Source organism: Ranitomeya imitator, chromosome 1, assembly GCF_032444005.1.
Source record: "Ranitomeya imitator isolate aRanImi1 chromosome 1, aRanImi1.pri, whole genome shotgun sequence".
Taxonomy (NCBI): Eukaryota; Metazoa; Chordata; class Amphibia; order Anura; family Dendrobatidae; genus Ranitomeya; species Ranitomeya imitator.
Window position 1 is genome coordinate 1073258443 of NC_091282.1, and position 18136 is coordinate 1073276578.

An 18136-nucleotide genomic window follows, 5' to 3' on the forward strand; every position below is an offset into this window, starting at 1 on the left:
ATTAGATCGCCCCTCAGTCGTCTTTTTTCTAGACTAAATAATCCTAATTTCGCTAATCTATCTGGGTATTGTAGTTCTCCCATCCCCTTTATTAATTTTGTTGCCCTCCTTTGTACTCTCTCTAGTTCCATTATATCCTTCCTGAGCACCGGTGCCCAAAACTGGACACAGTACTCCATGTGCGGTCTAACTAGGGATTTGTACAGAGGCAGTATAATGCTCTCATCATGTGTATCCAGACCTCTCTTAATGCACCCCATGATCCTGTTTGCCTTGGCAGCTGCTGCCTGGCACTGGCTGCTCCAGGTAAGTTTATCATTAACTAGGATCCCCAAGTCCTTCTCCCTGTCAGATTTACCCAGTGGTTTCCCGTTCAGTGTGTAATGGTGATATTGATTCCTTCTTCCCATGTGTATAACCTTACATTTATCATTGTTAAACCTCATCTGCCACCTTTCAGCCCAAGTTTCCAACTTATCCAGATCCATCTGTAGCAGAATACTATCTTCTCTTGTATTAACTGCTTTACATAGTTTTGTATCATCTGCAAATATCGATATTTTACTGTGTAAACCTTCTACCAGATCATTAATGAATATGTTGAAGAGAACAGGTCCCAATACTGACCCCTGCGGTACCCCACTGGTCACAGCGACCCAGTTAGAGACTATACCATTTATAACCACCCTCTGCTTTCTATCACTAAGCCAGTTACTAACCCATTTACACACATTTTCCCCCAGACCAAGCATTCTCATTTTGTGTACCAACCTCTTGTGCGGCACGGTATCAAACGCTTTGGAAAAATCGAGATATACCACGTCCAATGACTCACCGTGGTCCAGCCTATAGCTTACCTCTTCATAAAAACTGATTAGATTGGTTTGACAGGAGCGATTTCTCATAAACCCATGCTGATATGGAGTTAAACAGTTATTCTCATTGAGATAATCCAGAATAACATCCCTCAGAAACCCTTCAAATATTTTACCAACAATAGAGGTTAGACTTACTGGCCTATAATTTCCAGGTTCACTTTTAGAGCCCTTTTTGAATATTGGCACCACATTTGCTATGCGCCAGTCCTGCGGAACAGACCCCGTCGCTATAGAGTCCCTAAAAATAAGAAATAATGGTTTATCTATTACATTACTTAGTTCTCTTAGTACTCGTGGGTGTATGCCATCCGGACCCGGAGATTTATCTATTTTAATCTTATTTAGCCGGTTTAGCACCTCTTCTTGGGTTAGATTGGTGACCCTTAATATAGGGTTTTCATTGTTTCTTGGGATTTCACCTAGCATTTCATTTTCCACCGTGAATACCGTGGAGAAGAAGGTGTTTAATATGTTAGCTTTTTCCTCGTCATTTACAACCATTCTTTCCTCACTATTTTTTAAGGGGCCTACATTTTCAGTTTTTATTCTTTTACTATTGATATAGTTGAAGAACAGTTTGGGATTAGTTTTACTCTCCTTAGCAATGTGCTTCTCTGTTTCCTTTTTGGCAGCTTTAATTAGTTTTTTAGATAAAGTATTTTTCTCCCTATAGTTTTTTAGAGCTTCAATGGTGCCATCCTGCTTTAGTAGTGCAAATGCTTTCTTTTTACTGTTAATTGCAGAGCACTATATGGCACAGCTATGGGGCAATAATGAACGGTGCAGAGCACTATATGGCACAGCTATGGGACAATAACGAACGGTGCAGAGCACTATATGGCACAGCTATGGGGCAATACTGAACGGTGCAGAGCATTATATGGCACAGCTATGGGGCAATAATGAACGGTGTAGAGCACTATATGGCACAGCTATGGGGCAATAATGAACGGTGCAGAGCACTATATGGCACAGCTATGGGGCAATAATGAACGGTGCAGAGCACTATATGGCACAGCTATGGGGCAATACTGAACGGTGCAGAGCACTATATGGCACAGCTATGGGGCAATAATGAACGGTGCAGGGCACTATATGGCACAGCTATGGGACAATAACGAACGGTGCAGAGCACTATATGGCACAGCTATGGGGCAATACTGAACGGTGCAGAGCACTATATGGGGCACAGCTATGGGGCAATAATGAACGGTGCAGAGCACTATATGGCACAGCTATGGGGAAATATGAATGGTGCAGAGCACTATATGGCACAGCTATGGGACAATAATGAACGGTGCAGAGCACTATATGGCACAGCTATGGGGCAATACTGAACAGTGCAGAGCACTATATGGCACAGCTATGGGGCAATACTGAACGGTGCAGAGCACTATATGGCACAGCTATGGGGCAATAATGAACGGTGCAGAGCACTATATGGCACAGCTATGGGACAATAATGAATGGTGCAGAGCACTATATGGCACAGCTATGGGGCAATAATGAACGGTGCAGAGCATTATATGGCACAGCTATGGGGAAATATGAACGGCGCAGAGCACTATATGGCACAGCTATGGGACAATAATGAACGGTGCAGAGCACTATATGGCACAGCTATGGGGCAAGAATGAACGGTGCAGAGCACTATATGGCACAGCTATGGGGCAATAATGAACAGTGCAGAGCACTATATGGGGCACAGCTATGGGGAAATAATGAACATGCAGAGCACTATATGGCACAGCTATGGGGCAATAATGAACGGTGCAGAGCACTATATGGCACAGCTATGGGGAAATAATGAACATGCAAGCACTATATGGCACAGCTATGGGGCAATAATGAACAGTGCAGAGCACTATATGGCACAGCTGTTGTGAATTCTGTGGCTGAGTTCACTTCTGTGGTCACAAGTGGTATTGCAGTCTCTGGGCTTCCTCCCTCAGGTGTTTTGGTGAGCTCGTTGGCTGCCTTGCTATTTAGCTCCACCTGAGTCTGTCTTCCTTGCTCCTTGTCAATGTTCCAGTGTTGGATCTGAGCTACTGCATCTTTCCTTGGGCCTGCTGCTCTGCTAGATAAGTGCTTCTAGTTTGTTTTCTGTTTTTTCTGTCCAGCTTGCTATTATCTTTTGCTGGAAGCTCTGAGAAGCAAAGGGGTGCACCGCCGTGCTGTTAGTTCGGCACGGTGGGTCTTTTTGCCCCTTTGCGTGGTTTCCGTTTTAGGGTATTTTGTAGACTGCATAGTTCTCTTTGCTATCCTCGCTCTGTCTAGAATATCGGGCCTCACTTTGCTGAATCTATTTCATTCCTACGTTTGTCTTTTCATCTTGCTAACAGTCATTATATGTGGGGGGCTGCCTATTCCTTTGGGGTATTTCTCTGAGGTAAGTCAGGCTTGTATTTCTATCTTCAGGCTAGTCAGCTCCTCAGGCAGTGCCGAGTTGCATAGGTAGTTGATAGGCGCAATCCACTGCTGCTTATAGTTGTGTGAGGATAGATCAGGTACTGCAGTCTACAGAGATTCCACGTCTCAGAGCTCGTCCTATTGTTTTTGGTTATTGCCAGGTCTCTGTATGTGCGCTGATTACTGCACGCTGTGTTGCCTGATTGCCAGCCATAACACACAGCTATGGGGCAATAATGAACAGTGCAGAGCATTATATGGCACAGCTATGGGGAAATATGAACGGCGCAGAGCACTATATGGCACAGCTATGGGACAATAATGAACGGTGCAGAGCACTATATGGCACAGCTATGGGGCAAGAATGAACAGTGCAGAGCACTATATGGCACAGCTATGGGACAATAATGAACGGTGCAGAGCACTATATGGCACAGCTATGGGGAAATAATGAACATGCAAGCACTATATGGCACAGCTATGGGGCAATAATGAACGGTGCAGAGCATTATATGGCACAACTATGGGGAAATATGAACGGCGCAGAGCACTATATGGCACAGCTATGGGACAATAATGAACGGTGCAGAGCACTATATGGCACAGCTATGGGGCAAGAATGAACGGTGCAGAGCACTATATGGCACAGTTATGGGGCAATAATGAACGGTGCAGAGCACTATATGGCACAGCTATGGGGCAATAATGAACAGTGCAGAGCACTATATGGGGCACAGCTATGGGGAAATAATGAACATGCAGAGCACTATATGGCACAGCTATGGGGCAATAATGAACGGTGCAGAGCACTATATGGCACAGCTATGGGGCAATAATGAACAGTGCAGAGCACTATATGGGGCACAGCTATGGGGAAATAATGAACATGCAGAGCACTATATGGCACAGCTATGGGGCAATAATGAACAGTGCAGAGCACTATATGGGGCACAGCTATGGGGAAATAATGAACATGCAGAGCACTATATGGCACAGCTATGGGGCAATCATGAACAGTGCAGAGCACTATATGGCACAGCTATGGGGAAATAATGAACATACAGAGCACTATATGGCACAGCTATGGGGCAATAATGAACAGTGCAGAGCACTATATGGCACAGCTATGGGGCAATAATGAATGGTGCAGAGCACTATATGGCACAGCTATGGGGAAATAATGAACATGCAGAGCACTATATGGCACAGCTATGGGGCAAGAATGAACAGTGCAGAGCACTATATGGCACAGCTATGGGACAATAATGAACGGTGCAGAGCACTATATGGCACAGCTATGGGGAAATAATGAACATGCAAGCACTATATGGCACAGCTATGGGGCAATAATGAACGGTGCAGAGCATTATATGGCACAACTATGGGGAAATATGAACGGCGCAGAGCACTATATGGCACAGCTATGGGACAATAATGAACGGTGCAGAGCACTATATGGCACAGCTATGGGGCAATAATGAACAGTGCAGAGCACTATATGGCACAGCTATGGGGCAATAATGAACGGTGCAGAGCACTATACGGCACAGCTATGGGGCAATAATGAACGGTGCAGAGCACTATATGGCACAGCTATGGGGCAATAATGAACGGTGCAGAGCACTATATGGCACAGCTATGGGGAAATAATGAACATGCAGAGCACTATATGGCACAGCTATAGGGAAATAATGAATGGTGCAGAGCACTATATGGCACAGCTATGGGGAAATAATGATCTATTTTTATTTTTGAAATTCACCGGTAAAGGCTGCATTTCCACCCTAGGCTTATACTCGAGTCAATAAGTTTTCCCAGTTTTTTGTGGCAAAATTAGGGGGGTCGGCTTATACTCGGGTCGGCTTATACTCGAGTATATACGGTAATTGGAAATTCGGGGACATGTCAGAAGTTTATAGAATAAATCAACAATTTACATTTTACTCAAAAATATACCAATAAAGAGAAAAATCAGACAAACTGAACATTTTGCAGTGGTCTCTTAATTTTTCCCAGAACTGTAGTATTTCACTTAGTATCACTCTATAGCTGGAATAAGGAGAGATCCATGGCACTGTATGCTCACCTCTGGCAATCTGGATTGCTAGTGTAAGTCTTGTATTGCCTGGTGAAGGAGTGGAGGAGTCTGTGGTTGGTAGAGGTGTTTTGGATTATCTTTGACTGTTGCTAGGTGTTTCGACTGTGTCCAATCCCTCGTCCTCATCTATTTAATTTCCCTACCATTTCTACCCTGTGTTCCCTTCTGTTGTCTGTGAGTCCATATTTGTAAGCTGGGTATATTCATTTATCTCTGTATGTCCTACTTTGTTAGTCTGGTTTGTGTATATACATACACTATTCCTCCCCACTGACATGCATGGGAGACAGATGGTGGGGACACATATAGAACTGATTCAGGAGTTCAGCAAGGTACGTGGCCCCAGGATCTTCACCATCAGAAGTAATCTGGGGAGCAAGGATAAATAGGGCGCCCCTAGAGTTAGGGACTGGGAAGGAGCCATTGGCCCCGGGTAATATGACAACAGAATCATGAGACTCTCCTTCAGGGGTTCGGTGACTTTCTTTGCTAAGCCACTTCTTCCTCCGTTCCTCCGTTAGGGCACGAGTAGATGCGGTAGCTGGTGGCCCTATCTTCGGAACTCCTTGGGTCATCATCAGCTCCTATTCCCTTAACCAGGCGTCTGCTCCACCATCATCACATACCACTACTCTCTCTTTGTCTGAAAATGGCACTATCCCACTGGCTGTCTTGTTTCATGGCTCCGCCTCCCATTGGGTGGGTGAGGCATTCGTCTATTGCGTCCCGTCACAGTAACATGAAAATGGGGGTCCTAGCTGGGAGAGGGTGCTACGCCTGTGCAGGTCGAACGTAACAGATATTGCGGGTTTGCTAGGACCAGATGTTTTACAGTTCAATGAGGGAGACCACCATTCTAACCTTACTAGCCCTATTGTCAAACTACAGACACCGCTTTATCGCACATCACAAATGACACTATACATCACAGCTCACATTGCATCACATAACACTGTACAACAACAAACTTGTTTCTCCAAGAGGGAAATGTGGGCAGCATGTCCGTATCCTTACACAAGCGCAAAGCACTGGCACATGAGTGACACGGCCCACCCTCAGGCTGGGGTTTCATGTAGCACGGTGCGTGTCCGAGGTGTGGCTACTAACAACTCGCTTAATAAAGCTCATGCTGTATTATTAAATATTAATCATAAATGTTTTCCTTATCACTAATGGCTGCAAAACCATGGAACCATTACCAGTAAGCAAGCAACTTGTACTTCTTTGCTAATTATACAGAGTAAAGATGCTGCAAATTGAATCACCCCAACCAACATCATCACTACCTCCTTACAGTAATAATCCCCCACAGTATAATAATAAATCATTCCCCTCTCTCAATTATAATATCGCACCCCCTAGAAATGATCATCCATAGTAGAATAAATATTCCCCCCCCACGCAGATTATAACATGGCTCCTTGCAGTAATCGGCTGGCCCTTCACCCAGATTATAATCACACAACCTGTACCTGTAGCATAATAATCAAGCCGCATGGCTGTGACAAGTCCGCTCCTCCTGGGATCACAAACTCATAGTTTCTAGACCATGGAGCTGAATTTACAACCTGTATTCTGCAAATAAATTGTACCTAAATGAAAGAGGTATGCTCCGCTGGGGGAGAGGAATCTGGCAGGGGTGGTAGAGAATTTAAAGTAGGGACAAGGGGGTAGAACAAGGCAGAAAATAAAGGGGCCATCACCATTATCCCCTATGGCCAAAGCATTTGTGGTAGATTGGTTCATTCTGCTACTCATAGAGGTAGACTGGAACGCTGTCTCTTTAAATTTCTCACTGGTTTATTTAGGTAAAGCATAAACCAGGGTAGAATTAGCAACAACAAAAATGTATGGGCAACATGTCATTGCATCGGCCTAGAAAACAAAGCTCATCAGGGATTTTTAGTGACATGCAGACGTCAGAAAAGTATTGAAAATCCTTTTAAATTGACTGAAGAATATAATATATTTTACATTTATCCAACAGTAGCGCCAATATTAACATTAGCATTTTACAATTCACATGATAAAAAGGCAGAATAGTGTAACAATATATTGTAAAACTAGTAATCCGCCACACTGCACCCCTATTCCCACGTGGAGCGTTGGAGAAAGGTGGTGGCCCCTCTCCCTGTCTCCCATGGGAGAGCTCAGGCTCGGACTGTGGGGAGCATTGGAGAAAGGTGGTGGCCCCTCTCCCTGTCACCCAAGGGAGAGCTCAGGCTCAGACTGTGGGGAGCGTTGGAGAAAGGTGGTGGCCCCTCTCCGTCTCCCATGGGAGAGCTCAGGCTCAGACTGTGGAGAGCGTTGGAGAAAGGTGGTGGCCCCTCTCCCTATCTCCCAAGGGAGAGCTCAGGCTCAGACTGTGGAGAGCGTTGGAGAAAGGTGGTGGCCCCTCTCCCTATCTCCCAAGGGAGAGCTCAGGCTCAGACTGTGGGGAGCGTTGGAGAAAGGTGGTGGCCCCTCTCTCTGTCTTCCATGGGAGAGCTCAGGATCGGACTGTGGGGAGCGTTGGAGAAAGGAGGTGGCCCCTCTCCCTGTCTCCCATGGGAGAGCTCAGGCTCGGACTGTGGGGAGCATTGGAGAAAGGTGGTGGCCCCTCTCCCTGTCTCCCATGGGAGAGCTCAGGATCGGACTGTGGGGAGCGTTGGAGAAAGGTGGTGGCCCCTCTCCCTGTCTTCCATGGGAGAGCTCAGGATCGGACTGTGGAGAGCGTTGGAGAAAGGTGGTGGCCCCTCTCCTTGTCTCCCATGGGAGAGCTCAGGCTCAGACTGTGGGGAGCATTGGAGAAAGGTGGTGGCCCCTCTCCCTGTCTCGCAAGGGAGAGCTCAGGCTCAGACTGTGGGGAGCGTTGGAGAAAGGTGGTGGCCCCTCTCCCTGTCTTCCATGGGAGAGCTCAGGCTCGGACTGTGGGGAGGATTGGAGAAAGGTGGTGACCCCTCTCCCTGTCTTCCATGGGAGAGCTCAGGCTCGGACTGTGGGGAGCGTTGGAGAAAGGTGGTGGCCCCTCTCCCTGTCTCCCATGGGAGAGCTCAGGCTCGGACTGTGGGGAGCGTTGGAGAAAGGTGGTGGCCCCTCTCCCTGTCTTCCATGGGAGAGCTCAGGATCGGACTGTGGGGAGCGTTGGAGAAAGGTGGTGGCCCCTCTCCCTGTCTCCCATGGGAGAGCTCAGGCTCGGACTGTGGGGAGCATTGGAGAAAGGCGGTGGCCCCTCTCCCTGTCTCCCATGGGAGAGCTCAGGCTCGGACTGTGGGGAGCGTTGGAGAAAGGTGGTGGCCCCTCTCCCTGTCTTCCATGGGAGAGCTCAGGCTCGGACTGTGGGGAGCGTTGGAGAAAGGTGGTGGCCCCTCTCCCTGTCTCCCATGGGAGAGCTCAGGCTCGGACTGTGGGGAGCGTTGGAGAAAGGTGGTGGCCCCTCTCCCTGTCTCCCATGGGAGAGCTCAGGCTCGGACTGGGGTCCTCCAGGAGGTGTCAGTCTTCTGGGAGTCAGCCATATGATGTAGGAAGGACATTTACCTGATCTTCAGAGAATAAAACTCCTTTCTGTGCATTTATTCGTTTAAACAGATCCCCTCCTTCACAATAATCCATCACAATGTAAAGGCAGCCGCTTTCTACAAGAAAAGTAAGATTGTTGTATTAACCATAAAGGTCTGCCGGCAAAACCCACAAAATAAGTCATTTATCACAACCGGGGAAGGGTACGTGCACACAACCTCTGGAGGACACGTGAGAAAGCGCCAAGAGGACGCGAGCAATGGAAAGACGCCATTGTAGCGCACAGGTCCTGTCTTCAGTCACTTCTTTTAACTACTTCAAGCTTAGAAAGCCATAAAGTGGCAACAAGAAGAATGTTGGAAGTGGCCATTCTACATTTTAGGAGTAGAATTTAAAGCAAAATTCTGTCAAAACCGCTAAGGACGTCCATAAAGAGGACAGTAAAGAGGCTTCATGTAAAAACATAGCCGATGTGTTCCTGAACAGTCTTCTTCTCCAACAGTGCACTTACCCTTACAGAACCGCCAATCGGGCCTCAGTCCCTACATTACTTTGGGAATAACACAAGGAGCACACTGACAACATACACAGGTTTCTAACCTTCAAAGGATTCTCTGTACTGGACGATATTTGGATGCTTCATGTTCCCCAGAACAGCAACTTCTCGCCTCGATTCCGCTCTTTCTTTGTTTGACATCTTAAAGTAAAAATATAACATATCGATCAGTGCTGGAAGCTTCAACCAGTCCTCAGATTCAGGAGCAAGTGTACATATTAGATTAACGTCAGTAGAACCTGACAATTTCAGGGGGCTCAGAAGACCATCTAATAAGTATGGGGGCCTCCCGACTTTCCCCGACATGGGATGTTGGCAGAAGGAAGGATACGGCAGATCAAGCTCAGGAGCCAATCCTTTTGTTCTGCGCAGAGATAAGGCGCGGCTAGAGGAATCGGGTAACTACTGAGAACACAACAACGGTCAGCTGAATGGAGCACTCCTATGTTTGGGGAGTTGGAAGAGATGGCCATCGGCCAAAGGATTGCTCTAATCTGATCTAATGTGAATCTGGAGCTGCTAAACCGAGTTCACACTGCGCTTGATGCCACTGTCCGAATCATGCACACAGGAGCTATACAGCCGACCACAGCCACAGTATGGATGGATGCCATGGCACCCGTCCACCATAGGGACTACTGAAGAAAAAAAATTACGGTACCAAATGGTACACATTTTTGTTTTGGCCTTTCACATAGGAAAGTCTGATACGGTTTCCAATACTACTAAATAAGATAAAAGGAGGCAAAAAAAAAGACACAATTATGGCCTCCATCTGCTTAATCGGATGCTATGCTGTCTAAGCCTACACCCGGATAAACTCTGGATGTACAGTATAATGGGCCCCATATATTGCCCATCCAGTATAATGAGCCCCATATATTGCTCCATCCAATATAATGGGCCCCATATAATGCTCCATACAGCACAATGGGCCCCCTATATTGCTTCATACAGAATAATGGGTCCCCATATATTGCTCCATACAGTATAATGGGCCCCATATATTGCTCCATACAGTACAATGGACCCATATATTGCTCCATACAGAACAATGGGCTCCATGTAAATTTAAAAAAAAAAAAAAAACGGGCTCCCTTTATTTTCTCCATATTGAATAATGGGCCCATAATGGACAATGAGCATTATATGTTCCCCTTATACTGTATGGAACATTATATAGGGGCAATTGTATACTGTATCAAGCATTCTATGGGGGCCATAATACTGTATGGAGCGATATATGTGGTCATTAAACTGTATGGAGCATTATATGGGGCCCAATATACAGTATGGAGGACTATGTGGTTCCCATAACACTGTATGGAAGACAATTTGGTTCCCATAACACTGTATAGAGGACCATGTGGTTCCCATAACTCTGTATAGAGGACTATGTGGTTCCCATAACACTGTATGGAGGACTATGTGGTTCCCATAACACTGTATGGAGGACTATGTGGTTCCCATAACGTTGCATGGAGGACTATGTGGTTCCCATAATACTGCATGGAGGACTATACTGTTCAGTCTAAAATGATAAGTCTGCATTCACTCTGTGTGCTGTGCACTGCGAGGATTTGCTGATTTCCGAGCTATTGTAGAATTGACGATACTACTCAGTAAAAAGTAAGAGAAATCTTTGGCATTGTACTATACCTACAGTGGGGAAAAAAGTATTTAGTCAGCCACCAATTGTGCAAGTTCTCCCACTTAAATAGACGAGAGAGGCCTGTAATAGATATCATAGGTAGACCACAACTATGAGAGTCAAAATTGAGAAAACAAATCCAGAAAATCACCGTGTCTGATTTGGCAAGATTTATTTTGCAAATTATGGTGGAAAATAAGTATTTGGTCACCTAAAAACATGCAAGATTTTTGGCTCTCACAGAACTGTAACTACTTCTTTAAGAGGCTCCTCAGTCCTCCACTCATTACCTGTAGTAATGGCACCTGATTGAACTTGTTATCAGTATAAATGACACCTGTCCACAACCTCCAACAGTCACACTCGAAACTACACTATAGTGAAGACCAAAGTGCTGTCGAAGGACACCAGAAACAAAATTGTAGCCCTGCACCAGGCTGGGAAGACTGAATCTGCAATAAGCAAGCAGCTTGGTGTGATTAAATCAACTGTGGGAGCAATAATAAGAAAATGGAAGACATTCAAGATCACTGATAATCTCCCTTATATCTGCGGCTCCACGCAAGATCTCACCCCGTGGGGTCAAAATGATCACAAGAACGGTGAGCAAAAATCCCAGAACCACATGGGGGACCTAGTGAATGACCTGCATAGAGCTGGGACCACCGTAACAAAGTCTACCATCAGTAACACACTACGTCGCCAGTCAGATACTGCAGGGCCAGACGTGTCCCCCTGCTTAACCCCTTCATGACCTTGGGATTTTTTGTTTTTCCGTGTTCGTTTTTCGCTCCCCTCCTTCCCAGAGCCATAACTTTTTAATTTTTCCGTCAATTTGGTCATGTGAGGGCTTATTTTTTGCGGGACGAGTTGTAATTTTGAATGACATCATTGGTTTTAGCATGTCGTGTACTAGAAAACGGGAAAAAAATTCCAAGTGCGGTGAAATTGCAAAAAAAGTGAAGTCCCACCCTTGTTTTTTGTTTGGCTTTTTTGCTAGGTTCACTAAATGCTAAAAATGACCTGACATTATGATTCTCCAGGTCAGTACGAGTTCATAGACACCAAACATGACTAGGTTATTTTTTACCTAAGTGGTGAAAAAAAATTCCAAACTTTGCTAAAAAAAAAAAAAAAAAATTGCGCCATATTCCGATACCCGTAGCGTCTCCATTTTTCATGATCTGGGGTCGTTTGAAGGCTTATTTTTTGCGTGCCGAGATGATGTTTTTAATGATAGCATTTTGGTGCAGATACGTACTTTTGATCGCCCGTTATTGCATTTTAATGCAATGTCGCGGCGACCAAAAAAAACGTAATTCTGGCGGTTCAAATTTTTTTCCCGCTACGCTGTTTAGCGATCAGGTTAATGCTTTTTTTTAGTTGATAGATTTGGCGATTCTGAGCGCGGCGATACCAAATATGCGTAGATTTTATATTTTTTTTATTGATTTATTTTGATTGGAGCGAAAGGGTGGTGATTTAAACTTTTATATTTTTTTTATTTTTTTAACATTTTTTTCAACTTTTTTTTTTTTACTTTTGCCATGCTTCAATAGCTCTTATGGGAGGCTAGAAGCAGGCACAACTCGATCTCCTCTGCTACATAGCAGCGATCTGCTGATCGCTGCTATGTAGCAGAAATGGAGGTGTGCTGTGAGCGCCGACCACAGGGTGGCGCTCATAGCCACCGGCGATCCTCTATGGTTACAATGGAGACGCATCGCCGACCCCCGATCATGTGACGGGGGTCGGCGATGACGTCATTTCCGGCCGCCCGGCCGGAAGCGGTAGTTAAATGCCGCTGTCTGCGTTTGACAGCGGCATTTAACTAGTTAATAGGTGCGGGCAGATCGCGATTCTGCCCGCGCCTATTACGGGCACATGTCAGCTGTTCAAAGCAGTTGACATGTCCCGGCTTTGATGCGGGCTCACCACGGAGCCCTGCATCAAAGCAGGGGATCTAACCTCGGACGTACTATCCCGTCCAAGGTCAGAAAGAGGTTAAGCCAGTACATGTCTGGGCCTGTCAAAAGGTTTCCTAGAGAGCATCTGCATTATCCAGAAGAGTATTGGGAGAATGTCATATGGTCTGATGAAACCAAAGTAGAACTGTTTGGTAGAAACAAAACTTGTTGTGTTTGGAGGAGACAGAATGCTGAGTTATATCCAAAGAACTCCATACCTACTATGAAGCATGTGGGTGGCAACATCATGCTTTGGGGCTGCTTCTCTGCAAAGGGACCAGGATGACTGATCCGTGTATATGAAAGAATGAATGAGGCCATGTATCCTGTGATTTAGAGTGCAAACCTCCTTCCATCAGCAAGGGCATTGAAGATGAAACGTGGATGGGCTTTTCAGCATGATAATCATCCCAAGCACACCGCCAGGGCAACGAAGGAGTGGCTTCGTAAGAAGCATTTCAAGGTCCTGGAGTGGCCTAGCCAGTCTCCAGATCTCAACCCCATAGAAAACCTTTGGAGGGAGTTGAAAGTCTATGTTGCCAAGCGAAAAGCCAAAAACATCACTGCTCTAGAGGAGATCTGCATGGAGGAATGGGCCAACATACCAACAACAGTGTGTGCCAACCTTGTGAAAACTTACAGAAAACGCTTGACCTCTGTCATTGCCAACAAATGATGTATAACAAAATATTGAGATGAACTTTTGTTAATAACCAAATACTTATTTTCCCCCATAATTTGCAACATAAATCTTGCCATAACAAACAAGGTGATTTTCTGGATTTGTTTTCTCATTTTGACTCTCTTAGTTGTAGTCTACCTATGATGTCTATTACAGGCCTCTCTCATCAAAAAACGCGAAAAAAAAAACACGAAAAATCCTGAACGTGTGAACATAGTAAACTCCAAATGGTTCTGTAAGGCTAACACACAGAGCTGCACTGTATCCGTACACATCAGATGCTATACTATGGCTCCGTACGGCATCCACATTTTTTGTGCAGCCATACACTTGAATGGGTGAGTCTCATCCGAAGAAACTAGTGCGTGATGGGATTTTTTTTTTCACACACAGATTTAGTCAGTGGGAAAAAAAAAAACGCTCATGTGCTCCATCAAATAACATTGATCTGAGTGCTGTCTGCTTTTTTCAGCACCCCATGGCGACAGCGCTAAGCGGGGCTAATGGCGGGAGTACCTGTACTATGGGGTCTGCAAATGTGTGTGATGATGGGAGTGCCTGTACAATGCTGTCTGATAATGGGAGCATCTGTACTGCGAGAGGTGATGATAGGAGAACCTGTACTCTGTGTGATGATGATGATGGGAGTACCTGTACTCTGTGTGATGATGATGATGGGAGTATAAAGGCACAGATGATTGGCCTCGGGGAGACCAAAACATCCAACACCGCGGAGACACCATCACGTGTTTCTCAACGCAGTGCCCCCATCCCTTATGGGAAATATGCAGATGCATGTAAAGAAGCTGCGGAGACACCATCACGTGTTTCTCGACGCAAGCAGTGAATAGCCAGGCCTTTCCCCGGGAAGGAACAACCACGGGAAGGGCAGCATCCTATGAAGGAAAGCCACCTATGCCAAGCATGGTATCCATCCACAGACAGCTGTTTCGGGGTTTTTGCCCCTCATCAGTGTATCCATCCACAGCTGCCTGTGGATGGATACCATGCTTGGCATAGGTGGCTTTCCTTCATAGGATGCTGCCCTTCCCGTGGTTGTTCCTTCCCGGGGAAAGGCCTGGCTATTCACTGCTTGCGTCGAGAAACACGTGATGGTGTCTCCGCAGCTTCTTTACATGCATCTGCATATTTCCCATAAGGGATGGGGGCAGTGTTCTGGAATCACTGCGTTGAGAAACACGTGATGGTGTCTCCGCGGTGTTGGATGTTTTGGTCTCCCCGAGGCCAATCATCTGTGCCTTTATAGCCTTTTTACTAGGCACTGCTCCTAATAGCCAGATTCCTACTCCACACTGATGAGGCGCAAAAACCCCGAAACAGCTGTCTGTGGATGGATACCATGCTTGGCATAGGTGGCTTTCCTTCATAGGATGCTGCCCTTCCCGTGATTGTTCCTTCCCGGGGAAAGGCCTGGCTATTCACTGCTTGCGTCGAGAAACACGTGATGGTGTCTCCGCAGCTTCTTTACATGATGATGGGAGTACACGTACTCTGTGTGATGATGATGATGATGATGGGAGTACCTGTACTCCTTGATGATGATGATGGGAGTACCTGTACTCTGTGTGATGATGATCATGGGTGTACCTGTACTCTGTGTGATGATGATGATGATGATGATGGGAGTACATGTACGCGATGATGATGATGATGATGATGGGAGTACATGTACGCGATGATGATGATGATGATGATGATGATGATGATGATGATGGGAGTACCTGTACGCGATGATGATGATGATGATGAGTGTACCTGTACTCTGTGTGATGATGATGGGAGTACCTGTACTCTGTGATGATGATGATGATGATGATGAGTACCTGTACTCTGTGTGATGATGATGATGGGAGTACCTGTACTCTGTGATGATGATGATAGTACCTGTATTCTGTGTGGTGATGATGGGAGTAACTGTACTCTGTGTGGTGATGATGATGATGATGATGGGAGTACCTGTACTCTGTGTGGTGATGATGATGCGAGTACCTGTACTCTGTGATGTGTGGTGATGATGATGGGAGTACCTGTACTCTGTGTGGTGGTGATGATGATGGGAGTACCTGTACTCTGTGATGATGATGATGGGAGTACCTGTACTCTGTGTGATGATGATGATGGGAGTACCTGTATTCTGTGTGGTGATGATGGGAGTAACTGTACTCTGTGTGGTGATGATGATGGGAGTACCTGTACTCTGTGATTAAGATGATGATGATGATGGGTGTACCTGTACTCTGTGTGATGATGATGGGAGTACCTGTACTCTGTGATGATGATGATGAGTACCTGTACTCTGTGTGATGATGATGATGGGAGTACCTGTATTCTGTGTGGTGATGATGGGAGTAACTGTACTCTGTGTGGTGATGATGATGATGATGATGGGAGTACCTGTACTCTGTGTGGTGATGATGATGCGAGTACCTGTACTCTGTGTGGTGGTGGTGGTGGTGGTGGTGATGATGATGAGAGTACCTGTACTCTGTGTGCTGGTAATGATGATGGGAGTACCTGTACTCTGTGTGGTGGTGATGATAATGGGAGTACCTGTACTCTGTGGTGGTGGTGATGATAATGGGAGTACCTGTACTCTGTGGTGGTGGTGATGATGATGATGATGATGATGATGATGATGATGATGGGAGTACCTGTACTCTGTGTGGTGATGATGATGGGAGTACCTGTACTCTGTGTGGTGATGATGATGGGAGTACCTGTACTCTGTGATGATGATGATGATGATGATGATGATGGGAGTACCTGTACTCTGTGTGGTGGTGATGATGATGATGGGAGTACCTGTACTCTGTGTGGTGGTGGTGGTGATGATGATGGGAGTACCTGTACTCTGTGTGGTGGTGATGATGATGGGAGTACCTGTACTCTGTGTGGTGGTGATGATGATGGGAGTACCTGTACTCTGTGTGGTGGTGATGATGATGGGAGTACCTGTACTCTGTGTGGTGGTGGTGATGATGGGAGTACCTGTACTCTGTGTGGTGGTGGTGATGATGATGGGAGTACCTGTACTCTGTGTGATGAGGATGATGGGAGTACCTGTACTCTGTGTGGTGGCGGTGATGATGATGGGAGTACCTGTACACTGTGTGGTGGTGTTGATGATGGGAGTACCTGTACTCTGTGTGGTGGTGATGATGATGGGAGTACCTGTACACTGTGTGGTGGTGATGATGATGGGAGTACCTGTACTCTGTGTGGTGGTGGTGGTGGTGATGATGATGGGAGTACCTGTACACTGTGTGGTGGTGGTGATGATGATGATGGGAGTACCTGTACTCTGTGTGGTGATGATGATGATGGGAGTACCTGTACTCTGTGTAATGGTGATGATGATGGGAGTACCTGTACTCTGTGTGGTGGTGATGATGATGGGAGTACCTGTACTCTGTGTGGTGGTGATGATGATGGGAGTACCTGTACTCTGTGTGGTGGTGGTGATGATGGGAGTACCTGTACTCTGTGTGGTGGTGATGATGATGGGAGTACCTGTACTCTGTGTGATGAGGATGATGGGAGTATCTGTACTCTGTGTGGTGGCGGTGATGATGATGGGAGTACCTGTACACTGTGTGGTGGTGTTGATGATGGGAGTACCTGTACTCTGTGTGGTGGTGATGATGATGGGAGTACCTGTACACTGTGTGGTGGTGATGATGATGGGAGTACCTGTACTCTGTGTGGTGGTGGTGGTGGTGGTGATGATGATGATGGGAGTACCTGTACACTGTGTGGTGGTGGTGATGATGATGATGGGAGTACCTGTACTCTGTGTGGTGATGATGATGATGGGAGTACCTGTACTCTGAGTAATGGTGATGATGATGGGAGTACCTGTACTCTGTGTGGTGGTGATGATGATGGGAGTACCTGTACTCTGTGATGATGATGATGGGAGTACCTGTACTCTGTGATGATGATGATGATGATGATGATGATGGGAGTACCTGTACTCTGTGTGATGATGATGAGAGTACCTGTATTCTGTGTGGTGATGATGGGAGTAACTGTACTCTGTGTGGTGATGATGATGATGATGATGGGAGTACCTGTACTCTGTGATGATGATGATGATGATGGGAGTACCTGTACTCTGTGTGGTGATGATGATGGGAGTACCTGTACTCTGTGTGGTGGTGGTGGTGGTGGTGGTGATGATGATGGGAGTACCTGTACTCTGTGTGGTGATGATGATGGGAGTACCTGTATTCTGTGTGGTGGTGATGATGATGGGAGTACCTGTATTCTGTGTGGTGATGATGATGGGAGTACCTGTATTCCGTGTGGTGATGATGGGAGTAACTGTACTCTGTGTGGTGATGATGATGATGATGATGATGATGATGGGAGTACCT

The 18136-nt window shown here is 46.1% G+C and overlaps 1 protein-coding gene across 4 annotated transcripts in view; it reads right to left on the reverse strand.

Moving 5' to 3' along the window:
- NEK1 (NIMA related kinase 1) overlaps positions 1-18136 on the reverse strand; it is a 195962-nt gene that overhangs the window by 147747 nt on the left and 30079 nt on the right. For all 4 annotated transcript variants that reach the window (XM_069744213.1, XM_069744211.1, XM_069744212.1 and 1 more), the window contains exons 2-3: positions 9484-9580; positions 8902-8999 (exon numbers count right to left, since the gene is read on the reverse strand). In XM_069744213.1, the coding sequence (XP_069600314.1) occupies positions 8902-8999; positions 9484-9580 (195 nt within the window). The remainder of the gene's footprint in view (positions 1-8901; positions 9000-9483; positions 9581-18136) is intronic.